General features: G+C 32.8%; 3 protein-coding genes across 5 annotated transcripts; 2 read left to right on the top strand and 1 right to left on the bottom strand.

Moving 5' to 3' along the window:
* Positions 1 to 736: 736 nt before the first annotated feature.
* On the bottom strand, positions 737 to 8,142 carry LOC110648810 (replication factor C subunit 4). Of its 2 annotated transcripts, XM_021803166.2 has the most exons (12): positions 7,985 to 8,142; positions 7,805 to 7,883; positions 7,578 to 7,657; positions 7,100 to 7,222; positions 6,854 to 6,997; positions 5,938 to 6,058; positions 5,778 to 5,840; positions 2,236 to 2,295; positions 1,751 to 1,876; positions 1,584 to 1,667; positions 964 to 1,103; positions 737 to 866 (listed from the first exon to the last, which is right to left on the bottom strand). In XM_021803166.2, the coding sequence occupies exons 1-11, from the start codon at positions 8,026 to 8,028 to the stop codon at positions 999 to 1,001; spliced, it is 1,029 nt and encodes a 342-aa protein (XP_021658858.1). In that variant the 5' UTR covers positions 8,029 to 8,142; the 3' UTR covers positions 737 to 866; positions 964 to 998. The 2 variants fall into 2 exon arrangements, with proteins under 2 accessions (XP_021658858.1, XP_021658857.1); XM_021803165.2 differs by having other exon boundaries at positions 737 to 1,103.
* Positions 8,143 to 10,413: 2,271 nt separating this feature from the next.
* LOC110648802 (cyclin-A1-1) lies at positions 10,414 to 14,216 on the top strand. Its single transcript, XM_021803158.2, has 11 exons — positions 10,414 to 10,855; positions 11,258 to 11,636; positions 11,758 to 11,894; positions 12,327 to 12,419; positions 12,580 to 12,713; positions 12,824 to 12,899; positions 13,005 to 13,081; positions 13,170 to 13,203; positions 13,386 to 13,535; positions 13,631 to 13,765; positions 13,892 to 14,216. Exons 1-11 carry the CDS (start codon positions 10,640 to 10,642, stop codon positions 13,961 to 13,963), a joined length of 1,503 nt encoding a protein of 500 aa, XP_021658850.2. The 5' UTR covers positions 10,414 to 10,639; the 3' UTR covers positions 13,964 to 14,216.
* Positions 14,217 to 16,384: 2,168 nt separating this feature from the next.
* LOC110648812 (chloroplast processing peptidase) lies at positions 16,385 to 19,657 on the top strand. 2 transcript variants are annotated; one of them, XM_021803169.2, is made up of 6 exons: positions 16,385 to 16,792; positions 18,030 to 18,092; positions 18,187 to 18,252; positions 18,590 to 18,669; positions 19,051 to 19,118; positions 19,374 to 19,657. In XM_021803169.2, exons 1-6 carry the CDS (start codon positions 16,565 to 16,567, stop codon positions 19,388 to 19,390), a joined length of 522 nt encoding a protein of 173 aa, XP_021658861.1. In that variant the 5' UTR covers positions 16,385 to 16,564; the 3' UTR covers positions 19,391 to 19,657. The 2 variants fall into 2 exon arrangements, with proteins under 2 accessions (XP_021658861.1, XP_021658860.1); XM_021803168.2 differs by having other exon boundaries at positions 16,390 to 16,792; positions 18,590 to 18,676.

The following is a 19,657-nucleotide window of genomic DNA, read 5'->3' as shown; positions in this document are numbered from 1 at the left end:
TCCATGCATGAAATTGACTAACGATAAGAGAAAAGACAGGATATACTAGGCTTTAGTAGAAAATTCAAACTCGATGAAGGTTGATGAGATGGGTTCGGAGACAAATTTGAAATTAGAAAACAATTTTGAAACTGCAGCACATGATTAAATAGATCTGCCGGTTACTCATATGGGGCCAAGGTCAGTTTTTTCAACATCAAAATGTCCAATTCGTCGAGCTTTTTCGGCAGCAGATTGTGGAACATTCAGCAACATTCACTTGTCAATATTTCAGCTCGTTTAATGGCTTAAGAAATTTACTTTTATTATTTTACTGGTAAAATTTTAATATTTTTTATTGCAGTCAATTTTTTTTCCAATTTAATTCACAATCAGAGATGCCAAAATTCAGCAATGAATTATCCAGCAATTTTTATTATCTAAATATTAAAAAAAAGCAGCCCAGCTCATCTTCACCATGGCAGAGTGGCACAATTACCTTGAAATGGAACGATATGGGCTCCACTATTTGCCACAGAAAACAATGATCTCGGACTCCACTTGGAATTTCAAATATCAGACATGATCATGCATCATATATGATGTCTGCAAAGCCTGACAAGACAAGCCTGTTTACAAGTTGCAACGGTAAAATGGCCACTAATGTAGTTGTATTGATCATGTGAATGTGAAAGGACCTTCAAATGCTTGGACAACTATAATCATATCGACTTGAAAATCGTAGGCAAGAAGCGAATATACAACATTCTCATTTTGTCCAAGCATTTATAAATATTTCAATCAATTGGCTCATAAATCTGACAAGCTACACTCGCGTGCTGTGACAAGAACAAGTTTCTATGCCCGTAAATCTGCAGCTCCCATATCTAAAATAAGTTTTAAATAGAGAACAAATTTCCATCACTCACTCGTAAATTCAAGTTCGGGATCAAAAGCAAACTAAGTTATCATACAAGATCTCACCATGTGCTGCATCTCAATCTTAGTTAGAGTGCTACCTAATTCTCATAAGAGAAATCTTGCGGCATGTTACAAAGAGCCCGGATTGTGTTGCTGGCCACATCCAGCAGCTGCAAGTATTCATCTGCGCCATCAACAAGACACTGAAAATCCACAGGGGGAAGGAAAATGTAAGAATTGTGTCCAATAAATACCTCGGTTTATGTGTCTTAAAATCATTTATATGACTAGAAAATAAAAATAGAAACCAAGAATGTTTTATTTTACATAAAAAGGAAAGAATTACAAGATCAGTAATGAAGAAAAACTAATTCCACGCATGCTAAAACAAAGACAGCTAGGTCAATCAGTAAAAAAAAAATCATTTAATATTATCTTTTAATTGTCTATAACTCAATCTCTGCAGTATTGTCTGATAACAGTCAACAATAATAATGACTTAATAAATGAGACATCCTAACTGGCTGGCTTAAGCCTCAAGGATTGTATGATTTCATGACTGGAAGTGAAAAGCCATATGTATTATGGTAAATCTCTTTCAAATTTTACTGCAATAATACTTCACAATAGTCAGAAACTTGAGAAGATAGTATGCAACAGAATTGAGCTTTACGGAAATTGACCTTATCAGCTGCAGCCAAACTCTTGCATATTCGAGCTTTCTGTTCATCTGATATGTCATCTGCTTCAACCACTAGCTCAAATAACTGGAAGAAAATATCATATCGATCGCATATTTATCTAGCAACCAGCAAGGTTGATGGAAGCATCATAGTAAGCAAAATAGTACCTGAACAAGCATCTGAGAGACTGGATAGCCTTCTGCAATTACATTATTGACCTCATTGTTTGCCGAATCAAAGTCCCCACTTTTGCATGCTGCATGAAGTGCCCCTAAAAACTCTTGAGGAATGACCTGATAAACCAAAAGACAGATTCTAATCTCTAAAACATCCAATATTCCAGCAAATTGCACTTGTTTATTATTGCAAATCAAAATACTCAGCTTCCTAAGCACCAAGGTTCGTTTGGCCCTCATAAGGAATTGTCTTATATCTTACTGCCAAGGGCAGAGCATTAATTGTTTACAAAAACTTATACTCTATCAATAAACCTTGCAAAGAAAAATTACTAATGTATGTATGCAAATGTATAAATGCATACAATTATAAAAGTAAGCAGACAGATTCAAATGCAAACATTGAAATATCAAGAACAAATTTCCAGGAAATTTACCGCCAGAACAAATAAAGCTCAAGGAAATCATCATATTACCCCAGACACACTTAGTAGATCCTTAGACGAAACTGTTGATCCAAATAAACGAGCAGCTCCCTGCAGTAATTAATAATACAGGAGTTCAACTTCAGTTCAGTGATGAAAAACAAGGCAGATGACTTCACATAATTTTCATAATTGAACATTGACTATTGAACAAAATAACAAATGATGAAAAAATTGTTAGCTGAAAACGGAGTTTCAGATAAATGATCAAACCTGTATTTTTAAATCAAAAGGTACAAAATCCTCCACAAACCAAATTTGGATCCTTGTCAGTGTTGTTAAAGGCAAGGTTAGGCACTGGGTGAGGCCAGGCGAGCCCACAGGCGCCTCGCCTGGCTGAGGCGAGTCAGCATGTGTTGAGGTGAGTGCCTAAGGCTCCAAGTCTAGAGGCAAGAAGCGTGGAAGGCGACATCTCTGAGAAACAACGTAAACTTCTCTTTTTTTTTTTTTTTTTTTTTTAAAACAATGTAAAGTTAAAAAAAAAACCCTAAATTGTTTGTCTTCTTTCACGCCGGCAGCAACTTCGAGACAACAATAAGGTATTTCTTCCTCCCTCTCTCTCCTCTCCTCTCCTCTTCTTCTTTTCCTTCTCTGCTCTCCTCCTTCTCTTCTTCTCTCAGTCACACCACAGCAGCACTTTATCTTTTTTATTTTTCCTTTTTAACTTTTTTCTTCTCCTCTCTTCCTTCCTCTCGTATTCTCTCATCATGCCATCTTTACAGCAGCAGTGCAGCACTTGTAATTTTTTTTTTTCATTTTAATTTTTTCATTAGATTTGTTTCTTTTTAATTTGTTGTTTCATTTTTTGTTAGATGGGTATTGTGATGTGCTACGCTTTTTGTTAAATGCGTCTGGTGATATGATGTCATTTTGGGAATTAAGACTACTACAGTGCTTCAATACTACGTGAATTCAAATATTTTCATACCATTTTGTTCTCATTGTTATTGGAGCATGCATGTAAGGAGGCATATTTATTGGTGGACTAGCTCTCTAGTGAAATATTTTCTATGAATCTTATGTTCGTTGATTGAAGTTCTAATTTACAATTCAATCACTAATTTATGAGGGAGTTCCCCATCCCTTCAGATTCTTTTGAGCATGTCTGCACATTATTCTGTTTATATATATATATATATTTTTTTTTGTATTATGATTGATCTACTTGTATGATATTGTTATGTTAAGAGTGAGTGTGTGTGTGTGTGTGTGTGTGTGTGTGTGTGTGTGTGTATATATATATAATTTAGGCAATTTAGGCTATAGCGCCAAAAAGGCCCTCACCTAAGGCCATACCGTCATAGGGTACTCTGTGGCCCTAGTTTGCCTTTCGCCTTAATAATACTGATCCTTGTTTAGGATGATAGTCACATATAGCACATCAACACATTTGCTTTGCTATTAGCTTTCTATAGCAGCACTTTCAGTAGGAGAAATGCCAAACACATCAACAACAAAGGAGAATAGTGTAATTCTAGTGAAGCCTAATGCTACAGGCATTGAAGTACATAAAACAAATTGAGATCTGGGGCCCAAAAACCTTTTGATCTAATCCTAGTTACTTGGACCCTTACAGAAGTAACAGAAGTCAGTATACATTACAGGTTCGGAATTTATATTCTAATATTAGCAGTTTGAAAGCCTTTACAAAATAATAAATCCTGAATAGGCAAGAGCTATAAGTTTCCTTCCAATAAGAAATAGGCCCTACCAACTATACAAAGTTTATAAAAATATAAATTTGGATGATATAAATCCATAAATTAACCAAAGGAAAATAAAATCCAACCATTTTAAGTAGAATGAGAAACACTTGGATGATATAAATCCATAAATTAACCAACTCAACTCAACTCGACTAAACCTTTATCCCAAAAATTTATTAGGGTCGGCTATATGGATTCTCTTTCTCTACTCTAAACGATTTTGGATTAAATCCTCGGAAATGTGAAATGCTTCTAGGTCATGTTGTACTAATTTTCTCCAAGTCAGTTTAGGTCTACCCCTTCTTTTCTTTCTATCTTCTAACCCAATGTGCTCTACTTGTCTAACTGGAGCCTCCGTGTGTCTACGCTTCACATTACCAAACCACTTCAATCTCCCTTCTCTCAACTTATCCTCAATTGGCAACACTCCTACCTTTTCTCTAATACTCTCATTACGGACTTTATCTAGTCTAGTATGGTCACTCATCCATCTTAACATTCTCATATCCGCAACTCTTATCTTAGATACATGCGACTCTTTCATTGCCCAACACTCACTACCATATAACATGGCCGGTCGTATAACTATAAGGTAAAATTTTTCTTTCAATTATTGAGATTTTTGCGATCACGTAAAACTCTCGTAGCACATCTCCACTTCAACTATCCGGCTTTAATCTTATGACTAACATTCTCCTCACATCCCCCATCTACTTGAAGGATTGACCCAAGATATTTAAAGTGATTACTTTGAAGCAATACCACTCCATCTAAACTATCTCCTTCCCTATCACCAGTTCGGCCTTCACTGAACTTACAATGCATGTATTCCGTTTTCGTTCTACTTAACTTAAAGTCCTTTGACTTTAGAGTACTTCTCCAAAACTCTAGCTTTCTATTGACTCCTTCTTGCGTCTCATCTATCAGAACTATATCATCCGCAAACATCATGCACTAAGGAATACTCTCTTGTATATATTTTGTCAATTCATCTAGAACTAATGTAAAAAGGTAAGGGCTTACAGCTGAACCTTGGTGTAATCCAACTGAGATAAGAAAATCTCTTGTGTCCCCTCCCACTGTGCGCACAATAATAGTTGCTCCTTCATACATATATTTCAACACTTGTATGTAGCTAATAGATACCCTCTTTTGTTCTAACACTCTCCATAAGACATCTCTTAGAACACTATCATAAGCCTTCTCCAAATCCATAAATTAACCAAAGGAAAATAAAATCCAATCATTCTAAGTAGAATGAGAAACACTACTTTGAATTCAGAAACCACCCCTAGAATCTTTCCTTCATCCTTTTGTTAGAACAAAATTACATTACATTAAAGTACTTCTACGCATCATGCCTTTCCATTTCAAACAACTAGATTTTTTTTATCCTAATATAATAACCAAACCTGAACCTGAATTCTCGATGCTTGAAACTTGAGGTTAAGTTTTTCACAATGAAATGATACATGAATCAAGTAAAAATTGGTGAAACAAGTTCTTATGCTCAATTTGAAGTAAAATAAAAAGCAAATCATCTGACCAATGCTTAACAACAAAATTATGAATTGAATTAAGCATGCTATATTTCAACTTGTGCTCAATATGCAGCTTAAAGTGAATAATTTAATTTGAACACACTAATTACATGACAAATATTCAAGGATAACCTACTTCATCCCTTCATGAGCCAGTACAAACAAAGATAGGCTAGAGGGAATTGCTTGTTTAACTTGTACATTTTGGTGAGACTATAAAAAATTCATCATTATGAGAGTGCAAGTTAGTGATCATTGTATGCCAGAAAAATTAACCAAATCTTACTTGCAAGTATGTGATAGCCCGACGAAGATCACCTTGTGATATAGAGCTTAAGGTTGAAAGAGCCTACAGTGGAAATCATATGTTTTGTATAAGGAAATCAAGCCACTATTAAATTTGCTTATGGGAATAAGACAAGCCTTTAACCAATAGATGTGCATACCTCTGCATCCAGACTAAGGCCTTCCTCTTTGCAAATGCGCAATATGCGACTGCTCACAATTTCTTCTGAAAGTGGCTTGAACCTAAATTTGGCACATCTTGAAGCAAGAGGCTCTATGATCCTATAGAAAATGACAACCACCTTATTTATTAAAATTGAAGTATTGCCTTTAATAACCTGAACATTTAGTACAATGTGAGAAAGTTGAGCCTATTCTCCATACATTGGTCCTACACCATGTGCACACCACTGCAAATTAAATCAAAGAAATTCGCCACAAATAAGAACCTATTGAAGTCCAACCTAGAACCTAGACTAATCAGGTTGCTAATTCAATGATTGGCATCAAGGTTTCTTTTTTTCCTTTTCAAAATTAAATTATTCATAAATTGCAATAATGAAGCTGTAAAATGAAAGAAGATATGAATTAAAGGACTCAATAACATTGTCTACATACACAACATACTGCTGGATAGCATCTAGGCAAACAGAATACAGAGGAATGAAGGTAGAATTTATAAAATGCATTAGGAATTTTAAGGAATGACTGGTGCAATCCAAAAGTATCTTATTAGATAACTGTTGTACTAAATATCCTTCATAAAAAAATAAAAAATAAGTGTCTCAAATCATCATTGAATGTTGTCATGGAAAGATAAATAGGAATAACTTGCAATGATTTAATTTGGCAAAGCAGCACAGAAAGTTGCATAGTATCAAACTATTGATCCAAACAAGAAGAGAGGGAAAGTAGGAACAATAAACTTTAAATCACATTCATCATCACTCCTACAGCACTAACCAAAAAAAAAATGCTGATTATGCAAAATCTTTTAGTACTTCAATAATATGCATCAGAAAATTTTAAGACAACCTCCTATTTATGGCAACTAAGCAAAGTAGGAAAAAGGATCACCTGCTGATATAATTGCATAAGAAAAAGAATCTTGTAACTTTGGAGTAAGTTTCCATCGTGCGTCTCAAAGCATTCTGAGCGTCTTCAGTCATTGAATCTGCCTCATCTAGTATAATGATCTTATATGGTGGACAAGGGTAAGCCCTGAAGGATCAGAGAACAGAAATGATAGTACAAGGCAACTATCACACTCAACAAGCATAAATGATCTAAATCGGAAATAAAGATTATTGCAAGCATTTATACCCTCCATGCTGACCAGAACGTACAGCCACAGCAGCAAAATCCTTGATCTTAGTCCGAACAATATTGATACCACGATCATCACTTGCATTTAGCTCCAGAACCCTGGACTTGTAGAGTTCAGGCCTGTAAAAGATTGCTGTTAACTCAGGACCAATCACATGAAAGACATGTTTCAGAATGGCTTTGACTTCTATCACCTAATCAAAGGCAGCAGAATCCACTATCAAAGATAATAGCAATCATTTCTCAATATGACAGCAAGCATTAAATGACCAAGAGTAATCTCTCCAAGCTTCACTCTATTCCAAACGATTTATATCAGCTAAATGAGACGCCAAAAACATCATAAAGCAATCAAATTAATCCAAACCCACATCTAAGTTTCTATTTAACCACTCAAATTTGAAGCTTCTTTTCTATTGTCTAAAACATTAACAACAAAAACGCACGCAGATACAGAAATTATTGCTACAAGTACCCAAAAAGCTGGTGGGCGATGGCCAATGCGGTGGTGGTTTTCCCGGTACCAGGTGGACCATAAAAGAGCATATGTGGGCACTGCAAAGACAACATGATAACCCAAAACAAAGTAGCATAGCGTTAGACCTAGGGTTTGAAAATCAAACAACAAAATTTATAAATAAAGCAGCAAAAACAACAAAATCAAAAGCTGATAGTGTGAAATGTTGGAGTTGAATGACTCACATTAGTGGTCTCGAGGGTGTTGGTGAGGACACGGACGACCTCGTCCTGCTGAACCACGTCCTTCACTTGCTTCGGCCGACTAACAAAACCAAAATCAGAGTTTCACTTAGCGAAGAGAAATGCATAATGTGTATGTGAGAAACATGAATAAAATGAATAGCGAGGAAAGAGAGTCGTTACTATTTCTCAACCCATGGTTGCGAGCTCTGCAACACTGGCGCCATGGCTCCTCAGCGAGTGGAAACAGCAGTTTCTTTTTCCCGCTATTGTTGAAATAGCGGAGATGGTTTATTGGGCCGTCTTTAAATGACGAGACCCAATGGGCCCAGTATCATCCTGCCTATTCCCATGCCTCGCGCATCCTCTCTATTCCCACGCAATTCATAAATTTCTCCTTGCTATTCAGCCTATTTTAGAACTTAAAAATTAAAAAATTTTAATTTTAAAAGAATTATTTTGAAAAAAAAAGTCAAAATTATATAATTATATAAAAAAATCTATGCAGTTATTTTCTAACATTTTAAGATGTAAGAGACTAAATAAATTCCTCTCTAATTTTTTATTATTTCTTTTTAAAATATTATATATTTTAATAAGTAATATAGATGAGTTACACTAATCATCCAGAATTTATTTTCATAAAAATTCTTATAACTTGCGATATAAGATTTACTGGTTAAAAATGATGAAACAAGCATTTTGCTCCTCTCACAAAAATTAAATCACCATTTTGCCACCCTGTTTCTTTTGTCTTTCTCCTCTCATCTTTATAATTAAATTAATTAATAATTATGTATCAATAAAATTATTAATTATTATTAATCAAAATTTAATTAATTTGACATTATCAATAACATTTCAGACTTTATTTGTTTCGTAAAAATTTATAAAAAATATTTTTCGTTATTTGATTATAATATTAAGGTAATAGTATGCATTTATTTTATATATGTATAATTTTTTTTATATTTTAATAAAATTATCAAAGTATAAAAAATAAAAAATAATTTACTCTTACGAAAAGAAAAAAATATTTTTCTTAAAAATAATTTAATTTTTTTTTTAATTAAAAAATTATTTTTCATTGATCTATTTTTTTAATATCTCAAATGTTAGAAAATGTAGAAAATATTTTTCAATAAAATATTTTCTGTGAAATAAATAGAATCTCAAATTGGTTTACAAAAATTTCTGTTATTTTATTAGTTTATATTATTTTAATTGAAATATATTATAATAATTTACTATTTATATTTTAGTTTTTACTTATTAACTTACTATTCCAGATTATAGAGATTTTTATTAATTTACCCTTTTATGCCCTCTCACCCTCTTCATTTTTGTGCTCATTTTATCTCCTCTCTCTTTAATTTATTCTATCTCTTCCCCTTCTTTCGATTGTCTTGCTCTTCTTTTGTCTATGCTTATATCTCTTGTTCTTCGCGTCTCCAAAACCAAACACATATTCAAATCTCATTTTTATTAAAACAAATAAAATGCAATCTCATAGCACAGAACAAAATTTCAACACATATTCAAATTTCATTTTCTTTTTTTTTTAAATTAATATTCAAATTTCATTTTCATTAAAACCAATAAAATGCAATAACTTTTCAATATTTATAACAACAAAAAATATTATAATCATTATAAAATCTTATAAACAAATATATTTTATTTAGATGAATATTTATTAACTTAATATTTATGCTTAGTAAATTTTATTTACTTTATAATTATTTATATTTTTATAAAATAATGTATAATATTTTTTTCATTCACATGTAATTTTTTCTTTCCTCTTGAACTAACTTTTAGGTGAAAGTTAGACCTAATTTATTTTCTCTGTATAATATTAGAGCCTATCCCGCTTTAATATTGAGTCATCGATAGATGTGCTTGCTTATAAATTTTACATTCTAAATATTTATGTTTAATAGTGAGGAGTGTGTTGTCCCACATTAATTTAGAATAAAGATTTGTGCTAAATATAAAATTTATGAAAGCCTTCTCTTTTGACTTAATGTTTATAGTGAAATTCATCCGATCGATAATCTTTTTATTGGTGGTAGACCGTAAATACTAAATGTAGATTAGATTTATAAATGCACCACGATTAATTTTAAAATTATAAAATTATAGATCTTCGCTATCAATTAAGACCTTAATTAGCATAAAATGAGCCAAATTACCTTAAGCAACCAAATTCTTAACTCACTGATGACTAATCCACTAATCATATGAGCTAATTGTAATTTGCGTAATATAAAAAGTCCAGCACAATTATTCAGAATCGCGTCTCTCTTGCTTACTAGCCTACCACAAAAGACAGATTCAGTGACCGTTTAAATTTCGAATTCAAAACTTCACGCTTCACCTGACAGCTCTGTGACTTTCGAACCAATAACCATCCACTCAAATCAGCCAAAACGAAGGAAACGGAACAAGTTTAGTCCAGGTGGCATTAATTGGTTTGTCAGTCACGCCCGAAACTCTCAACAGAAAGACACGGGTACATGAGAGTGGGCCACACTCCGGTACGCTCCCAACGAATACCGAGCCAGAGTCGACGCTCCCGATCTTCCATCAATTCAAATCAATCCCTTCCCCCGCCTCAAAATCAATAGGCAAATGTTAAATAACAAAACACGCGATCTCTCACTCTCTCTGTCTCTGAAAGGAAAGAAACTCTCTGCAAAAGAACCCCAAATAAAATCATTTAATTTTTGCCTTTCAAAATCCAAACAATTCTCCTTTTAATTACTCTATTTCTCTATCTTCACTATTTTTGAGTTGAGAGGGAGAGAGTTGTTTCTTGGGGGTTTTTCTTAGAAAATGTCTACTCAGACTCGCCGCCCATCGTTTTCTTCCTCAACCACGTCGTCTCTGGCGAAACGACACGCGTCGTCTTCGACGTCGTCGGAGAATGTGGGGAAGGCCATGACGGCCGCAACCCATTTGGCGAGAAAGCGGGCTCCTCTTGGCGATATCACAAATCAAAAGAATGCGCCTCAAAAGGGGTCAAGAACTTCGATTCCATCGTCTACTTTGGTGGGTTTTTGTTCTTTACTTTGTTTGGTTTCTGAGACGTGAAGGAAAAAGGAAATACTTAAGTGGGTCTGAATTTTCGTTTGATTTTTTAATGTACGTGGCTTTATTAGATATTGACCAATTCAAGTTTCAGTGGCGGGGGTTTGAGTATTTTTCTGTGCATGGTTTCATTTTCTCCTCAAGGTTTTGCTGTCTGGTTTATCGGTTTCTGAACATGATAAGCCAAGAATTTGAGAAGGATTTTTTAGCAACTATATGAAGAAATTAAAAGATTAACTATCTTTTATGGGATCCTTCTAATCTTATAGTGCTACGAAAATGCCATGTAGGGATTTTTTTTTGATATCTTGGTAACTAGCGCCTGAGAATTAGTTGTTCCTGACTGAATTTTCATATGTGAAGGCACCATGTTCAAATAAAATTGCTAAGGTGAAAAAGGGACCTCCTGCTTGCACCATCAACACAGGCTTCTCTGGGAGCAATTTACCTTCATCTTCAAATGCGAAACCAAGTGCAATTGGTGTATGTAATTTTACATCTGTGCCAAGAAGTGATGAGGCTCTCTCTGGAATCGCTGTTGATCCTGCTACATGCAGGATGGATGTCTCTCCTACTAAATCAGATGGAATTTCAATCTCCTTGGATGAGACAATGTCAACTTGTGATTCTTTTAAGAGCCCTGAAGTTGAGTATATGGACAACAATGATATTCCAGCAATTGATTTTATCAATAAGAAAACACTCAGCAATCTCTACATCTCAGACCATGTGCAAACAGCAGGTTTAGTTTTTTTCTTTTTTTCTTTTCTAATATCGGTCTGTTGTCTCATTTCCCCAACTCTAAGCATAGGTAAATTGCTTTTCTTGACACACCCTAATTTTGTTTGAATATATGCTTGCAGAAAATGTGTGCTGCAGAGATATACTTGCTGATATGGAAACAGATGATAAAATTGTTAATCTTGATGACAATTATCAGGACCCACAGCTTTGTGCCACAATTGCTTGTGATATTTACAAGCATTTGCGTGCATCAGAGGTTTGTTATTCTTTTTCAGTGTGGATGTTTATGCTTGCAGATTGTTTACGAGACAATGATTATCCCTGTGAAGGGGAACATGTGTTCCATTAGTCATTTTTTGTAGAATGTAATTAAATGCAATCAAATAAAAATTGGGTAGAAAATTTCATGAACTAAAAATTTATTTCATTACATTATATTAATATTTCATTATGTTTTACCCAACATGTACGCAGAGTATTCAAGCTGAAGCACCGAGTACATGTCATCGTCTAGTGATAAATAGTCTCATATATGCTTATAATGAATCACTTTCTTTAATATATAATTAGTCATTTCAGGTTTTTCTTGCTTGATTCTAGCATACCTAATGCATCTCCTAGAATACTATTCAAAATACGACTGATTACTTTCATTGCTCTGACTCAACATTTTTCCTTGGGATTCTAGACGAAGAAAAGGCCTTCCACAGACTTTATGGAAAGAATTCAGAAAGATATAAATTCCAGCATGCGTGCAATACTCATTGATTGGCTGGTGGAGGTAATTCGTCTCTGTTTGTTGCATCACATATTTGTAATATTTAACATATTATCTGGCGAATCTTAAATTTATAAAATTACCTATTACTTAAGAATGGAGTTCCTCAATTCCAGTGTCTACTTGATGTCACCCTATTAATCATGTTTAATTCAAAATGCAGGTGGCTGAAGAGTATAGGCTTGTGCCTGATACATTGTTTTTGACTGTGAACTACATAGATCGGTATCTGTCAGGGAATGTGATGAACAGGCAAAGACTGCAGCTGCTTGGTGTCGCTTGCATGATGATTGCTGCGTAAGAAAACATTCTTTGTTATGTCTTTTCTTCATTCTCATGTACTGCAACACTTTTTCTCTAAAATTTTCACCAAATCATATATTCACAAGGGAAATTGGCTGTGGCAGAAAATATGAGGAAATTTGTGCGCCGCAGGTGGAAGAGTTCTGCTACATTACAGATAACACCTATTTTAGAGAGGAGGTATGGTTTTTACCTTCCCCATGGCAAACTACATTTGCTTGTTGCTTCCTCACATTTTCTTTGTTACCTTGCCAGCACAAACAATAAACATCTTTATGCCTGCAGGTTCTGGAAATGGAATCAGCTGTTTTGAATTACTTGAAGTTTGAAATGACAGCCCCCACAGCCAAATGTTTTCTTAGGTAATGACTAAATTATGACTCTCTCCCCCTTCTCATTTTTGTGTGGTTTGCTGCTTCTTTTGACCTGATCGATTCTTGTGACATGCAGACGATTTGTTCGTGCTGCTCAAGGAATCAATGAGGTATCCATCCTTAGAACTTTGGCTCTGCATATTTGTGTGTCACAAGAAAGTTTTATACGAGAGTCACACCATAACATTATTTATATTCTCATGGTTACATTTTAGCTTATTTCTCTGATTTCTGTCATCTCTATCCCTAAAGAATGGGTTATTGTTTTTGGTGGTGGTATGCTGTTTTCTAGGTTCCATCAATGCATTTGGAGTGCTTGGCCAGCTATCTCACTGAATTATCGCTCCTAGAGTACAGTATGCTTGGTTATGCTCCATCACTCATCGCCGCCTCTTCTATTTTCTTGGCTAAATATATACTTCTTCCTTCGAGAAGACCATGGGTATGTGTGTGATAAGAGACTAAATTTTGTTATGGTACTTTTGCTCTATTGCTGAAGCTAAATCCTAATTGCTTAATCATCCTATTTTGGAACAGAATTCTACTTTGCAGCATTACACACTTTACAAGCCTTCAGATTTGTGTGACTGTGTTAAGGATCTCCTCCGCTTGTGCTGTAACAGCAATAATTCTACCTTACCTGCAATCAGGGAGAAATACAGTCAACATAAGGTAAGCAAAACTTCCATTGTGCTCTTGCTCTTGCTCTTTTTCTATGAAATAGTGTATAAAACACTGGTGAGCAGCAGTAAAATGCATGTCTTCTAATCTAATTTGGGTTGTTTATTTTTGCCTCAGTACAAATTCGTAGCGAAGAAATACTGCCCTCCTTCAATACCTCAAGAATTCTTCCACAACCAAAGCTGCTAATACAGTTGCATTTTCTCTTCCAATGCTCCGTTGGATAAACAAACCTTCAAATGAATCATTTTTAGTAGCTCTATCTGGTTCCAAGCAATGGAATACATGTGTTCTTCTCATTGTATCATTTTTTTTCCCTTTAAAATCTTGTAGTATGTCAGTAGCTTTTCGCTTATTGGTCTAGGTTCTGTTGAGTCCACTCTTTCAGCAAAGATATTGATACTGATATTCTTGTATGATATCCCTTCTTTCTTGTTTCCTAGATCTGTTTAGCATAATTGGTAATCCAATTGTACCAAGCAAGCATTCATACATACACGTACCCACTTGAAAAAAATCTGCAGTCTTCTCATTTGAGAGATGTCCACAGAAGCCAAAGATTGGATTCAACCGAGAATTGGTAGTATTATGGCGATCAACAACCTTGGCAGATTTTGTACATGACATATATCTCAAATACATGCTTAAATTTGAATAAATTAAAATTAATAAATGAGTTTATTCAATCATTTATTGATTAACTCTATTTAAATTTAAAATTCATAGTTTGAAAATAATTTTAATATTATTAAATTACATTTTTTAACATGTAAAATTGTAATAATTTTAATATTTATGTTTTGTTTCTTTTTTTATGTAAAAAAAAAATCATTATTATTCTTATCAATTATAAATCTATTATAAAATATATATACATAAATGCCATTACTTTTATAGATTCCATGGGTAAATTTCACAAACATTTTTTCAATTTATATGATTATTTTATTTCAGACACTTAATTTCAATTTATTAAAATAAAATCTACCAACTTTAATTTTATTTAAAAAAAAAATCATTTTGACCTGCAATAATAAATTTTCGAGTTAAGAAGAATAAAACTACCCTTTTGTCTTATTTTCTTCTTTTTCACTTTTTTACCTTTGTGAAAAAATTAATTAATAATTGTTATCAACAAAATTATTTTATTGTAACTAAAATTTTTAATAAAATTATTAATTATATATATCTTATTTATAATTAATTAAAATTTAATTTGTAATAATCTCGATAAATTTTAAATTTAAAATAATATTTTATTTTTTATATAAAAAATAAACAATAAATAATAATTTATAGATTTATTTGGATTAAATATAAATTTAGTTTTGGTTTAAAAAAAATAACCTGAAAATCTACTACTATAAGTTAAAATTATTTTTTCTGAAATAAAATTAAAATTAAAAAATTTTATTCTAATAAATTAAAATTAAATAATTAAAATAAAATAATACTCAAATTAACATTTGATTAGTACAATTTATCCAAATTTCATTGCATGAAAGCCAAAATATAAGAATTCATCGGACCAAACACATGATTAATAAAATATATTAAATAAATTTTATTAAATGTAAATAATGTGTCAAATAAATTTTATGGCCTATTTGATTCAATTTTATGATAAAATTTATTTTATTTACAAATAATTCATGATAAAATTTATTTATAAATAAATTTTTTTTTATATATTTTATATTAAATGTGAATTCATTTCAAATTAAATGAATTTTATGTTTGGAATAAATAAAATAAAATAAAATAATATATAGTAAGAAGATAATTTACTACTTTAAATATATATAATTTTAATTTTAAAATTTATTAGTACATTTTATCAATTTTGATAAAATTTAAGTTAATTATAATAAGTTCCATGAAATTGACAGTTAAAAATTTTAAATGAATTTTTATTTAAATTAAACACTAAAATTTTATATTTATAAATAAATTTTATAAAATTTTATAAAATATATTTATGTTAAACACTATTTTAATGAAATAAAAAAAAAAAAACAAAAAATGTTAACGAAGGCATATCTTTCACGACTAATCCAAAATTCTAAATGGATCTTTCAAAACATTTACCATATAATCTTTTATTTGTTCCACGTGTAAAAAATATTTTCACATTTTTAGTGTTTAAACATTTAAAAAATAAATTAACGAAAAAATATTTTTTTAATAAAAAATTTATTTTTAAAAGAAATAATTTTATTTTTTCAAAAGAAAAAATTATTTTTTATTTTTTAAATTTTAATAATTTTATTAAAACATAAATATATATATTATATAAATATTTAAACATAAATATATATATATTATATAAATATTTATTATTAATTTAATATTATAATTAAATAATAAAAATATTTTCTTATTTTTTTACCAAGTAAACGAAACTTAAATAAATAAATTTTTATTTAAATTCATCATAAATTCAGTGTTGGTAAAAAAAATCCAAGTAAAAGCCAACATTTTATTTAAAAAAAAAAACCAACATTTTAACTGCCAGTGGACTAGACTTGACAGCCCATTTCACTTTATCTCTCTCTAACAGTGAACCCTACGCGACTACTCTCTCTCTCTCTCTGTGGAAACTTATTCGCTAAGGATCACGTGGTCAAAATATTCCCATTTCACTTCTCTCTCTCTCCCTCTCTCTCCCCTCCCCACCCCAACCCATGAGCTGAAGCTTAGTATCTTGTAGGCTTGTAGTTGTTGTGATATTCCTTAATTTTCTTAAATTCTCGTTTGCTCCAATTTGGCCTCTTTCAGTTCTTCAACACAATGAGTTTTTTGAGACCGTCTGTATTGTATCAGTTCCTTCTAACTTCCATTACTCTAAAATGGATGCCCTGCCAGAGCTGGGGTTTTCTTCGATGGCCTGGTTTTGATGGCTTCTTGAGGCTTCTGGTTTTGCTGCTTTTATGGTCTATGTGTTCCGAGATTCGCTTCATTCCATCCTCTTCCATGTACCCCACTCTTCGCGTTGGTGATCGGGTCCTTGTTGAGAAGGTAAAGATTCTTTCCACATTTAGTCCTTGTTTGATGCCATCTAGTTTGGTAATTGATTCATCTAGATTCTGGGTGGGTATCGAATCGTTGTCAAGATCAGAGTTTCAGAAATTGCATTTGGTATCTTCAGACCCTGTAGCCTAATTATTTAAAGAACTGCTTTTACATTTTTCATTTTCCGTATTTTTACTTTCTCAACTGAATTGCTAGCTAGTCCTGTCTCTATGGAAGTGCTCGTATGTTTTTCCTTGATCTCTATATATTTTCTTTTCTTTCATCATGATTTTCTTTTCTTTATTATGATAATTGGTTTGGATTCTGTTATTCGCCTCCTATCATGGTGAATTTCACTTGGGAGGCTGAAATCCGAGCAAGTAATTTCTAAGTTCTGAAAGTTCCAAAGAGCATTCTTCAGAATGTGGAGGATTTAAATTTTAAAAACAAATGATAAATGGCAATCTTTACTAGAACTGTAGAATCGCAGTCTTCAAGTTGGTGTTGTGCTTAGTCAGGCAGTAAAACGAGCTCTTATATGAATTGAAAGTAAGATTACAAGAGCCAATCAGTTCCATTCTAGTCATAAGTGATTTTGTAAATTAGTTGTGCTATATTCTCCTAATTAGATATGGCTTCTCTCTATGACATGCTGGGGATGTCTTTGGTAGCCCTTATATCAAAGGAGAAATTTATCCCTCATTATTAAACGCCTGAGAGAGGTAGCATTAACTTGCCAAGTGATCAGACAAAATCTGTTGTTCTTTTGGTCTAAAAGCATTTTAGTTAATGATTACCAACGACTTTCTTGGTCCTTGTCATGATTGAACTCTTCTATATGTCTAGTTGTTTGAGGCCCTTGTTCTTGATTGCAACTTGGCAATCTAATCCTCTTTCTATGTGTATATCTTTTCTCTGCACTTCAATTACACTAATCACATAATATTTATGTCAGATGGTCAACATTCAGGACAGAATTTTAAAATGTTTGCATAACTTCCCATTTTGTTTATGATAATCAGATGATGAATTTATTCTGTTGAAGCATGCTAGCAATTGAGAAGAAAATTATGGGACAAGAAAAAACCTTGCAAATTCTGCAAAGCAACATTGTTAAATCTTCTTAGAAAAATACGAAAACTCTGATCTATTTCTTGCATAAGCTAAAAGGGTGATTTCATTTACATCACTTCTGTCAATGACATTAGCTTTGAATTTTAAATAATATTTCTTAACTTCTCAGGCTTCATACTACATCCGATCTCCTGCTATAAATGATATTGTCATATTCCGAGCTCCAAAACAGGTTTGTTGTGGTACTGAATCTGCCAAATTTCTGTCTCTAATGGTGTTCTTTTTTTTCTAGATTTTATTATCCTTTTCTTCGTGGTCTGTGGCAGCCTGGAACCAATGAGGAAGTTGTTTTTATTAAGAGAATTGTTGCAAAAGCTGGAGATTATGTTCAGGTAAAATCATTTCTTTAATTTAAAGCCCCACATGTACGAGCCATAATAATGGATGTCTACTTAAGAATGTGATTTGGGCAACTAATTTATGAACTATAATCCGACAATAAACTGTCGTTTAAACATTTTGCTTCTCAATCTCTTCTTTAAGTGATGTCTTATTGAAAGGTTCTTACATTCTTCAGTTAGCTCTGTAGCTGCCTTGTTTATGATCAATCCATTTCACAAATTAAAAAGGTGGATAAAATTTTGTACATATTGGAGTCACTTGTTAGAATTGAGAACAGGAGCTGTATTAATGCCAAATCCTTGAATGGTTTCCTTTGATAACCTGCAGGTTCATCGTGGATCACTGTATGTCAATGGAAAAGCTCAGACTGAAGACTTCATAGCAGCACGACCAACATACACAACAGAGTTAATTGTGTGCTTCCTCTTTTACCTCTTTACACTTCTATATTGCTGCATTCTTTCAAAGCATTTTTCCAAACCACCAAAAAGTGTTCTTGAACAACATTACAAGGCTGTAAGCTGAGCAAATGGCTTACAAAATAGCACTGTATATATCTTTTCATTCAATGAGGTATGCAAATGTGATTGTGGAGCGGCCCATTGGAATCTACATTGTTGACAATTAAAAGCCCTATGTTACCCAATCATTTGGATTTGTTTAATCATGAGCCATGGATGGTACACCATAGGCTTGATCTACCTGTTATTAATATGTGTTAGTTTCTCTTGGAACTATGGCCCATCATTTTTGCTTCGTATTAACATGACCTTTTACTGGGTTTGCAGTATGTGCCTAAAGATCATATTTATGTCTTGGGAGACAACCGCAATAACAGCTACGATTCGCATGACTGGTAAGATTCTCAAGCCGCTGCTTGCTATGTGAAGATACCTTTTCTCTTTTAATTGTTTCTTTAGATTCCAGTTAATCTTAAGATTCGCTTAACAAGGTAACTTAAAATTTCTATGATGCTCAAATTTAAAGTGAAAATGCCTCTCCTAGGAATTTCTTGATCATTGTTGATGCATAGTGCCCTTGCATTATTTTACCTCAAACTTCTATCTTTTCTTTTCACTTTCTTATATGTTCATTTGATGTTGATGATTAGGGGACCCCTTCCTGTAAAGAACATCATCGGAAGATTTGTCACGTGTTGGCACAGGCCTTCAAGAAGCTGACCCCATGATCATATGGGTTAGATACACCGGAAATCTCCCACGTCTTGATAGATATCATCGCCATATTTCTGTGTCCCCAGCATAATTAGTCATTGATTGATTGTTTCTTTGTTTAGTCATTCGTTGGTGCCAATATGCATGCTTGTAAATTGTGAGTTGAGTTGCAGAGAATAGAATATGATTCTTGGGAATGGAGATCGCATATTGTTGGTAA

Source organism: Hevea brasiliensis, chromosome 16 (genome assembly GCF_030052815.1).
Source record: "Hevea brasiliensis isolate MT/VB/25A 57/8 chromosome 16, ASM3005281v1, whole genome shotgun sequence".
In the NCBI taxonomy this organism is placed as follows: domain Eukaryota; kingdom Viridiplantae; phylum Streptophyta; class Magnoliopsida; order Malpighiales; family Euphorbiaceae; genus Hevea; species Hevea brasiliensis.
Note: the sequence above shows the minus strand (reverse complement) of the source record. Positions and strands in the feature narration are given on the sequence as shown.

Excerpts from the sequence above, each read along its gene's own strand:
- LOC110648810 (XM_021803165.2), bottom strand. The coding sequence starts at position 8,028 with ATGGCGCCAGTGTTGCAGAGCTCGCAACCATGGGTTGAGAAATA. Across the intron at positions 7,658-7,804 it reads ACACCCTCGAGACCACTAAT|TGCCCACATATGCTCTTTTA; the intron begins GTGAGTCATTCA and ends TTGTCTTTGCAG. Across the intron at positions 1,668-1,750 it reads TCTCTCAGATGCTTGTTCAG|TTATTTGAGCTAGTGGTTGA; the intron begins GTACTATTTTGC and ends ATTTTCTTCCAG.
- LOC110648802 (XM_021803158.2), top strand. The coding sequence starts at position 10,640 with ATGTCTACTCAGACTCGCCGCCCATCGTTTTCTTCCTCAACCACGTCG. Across the intron at positions 13,204-13,385 it reads CTGCTCAAGGAATCAATGAG|GTTCCATCAATGCATTTGGA; the intron begins GTATCCATCCTT and ends GCTGTTTTCTAG. Across the intron at positions 13,536-13,630 it reads TTCCTTCGAGAAGACCATGG|AATTCTACTTTGCAGCATTA; the intron begins GTATGTGTGTGA and ends ATTTTGGAACAG.
- LOC110648812 (XM_021803168.2), top strand. The coding sequence starts at position 16,565 with ATGAGTTTTTTGAGACCGTCTGTATTGTATCAGTTCCTTCTAACTTCC. Across the intron at positions 18,253-18,589 it reads AAGCTGGAGATTATGTTCAG|GTTCATCGTGGATCACTGTA; the intron begins GTAAAATCATTT and ends GATAACCTGCAG. Across the intron at positions 19,119-19,373 it reads AGCTACGATTCGCATGACTG|GGGACCCCTTCCTGTAAAGA; the intron begins GTAAGATTCTCA and ends GTTGATGATTAG.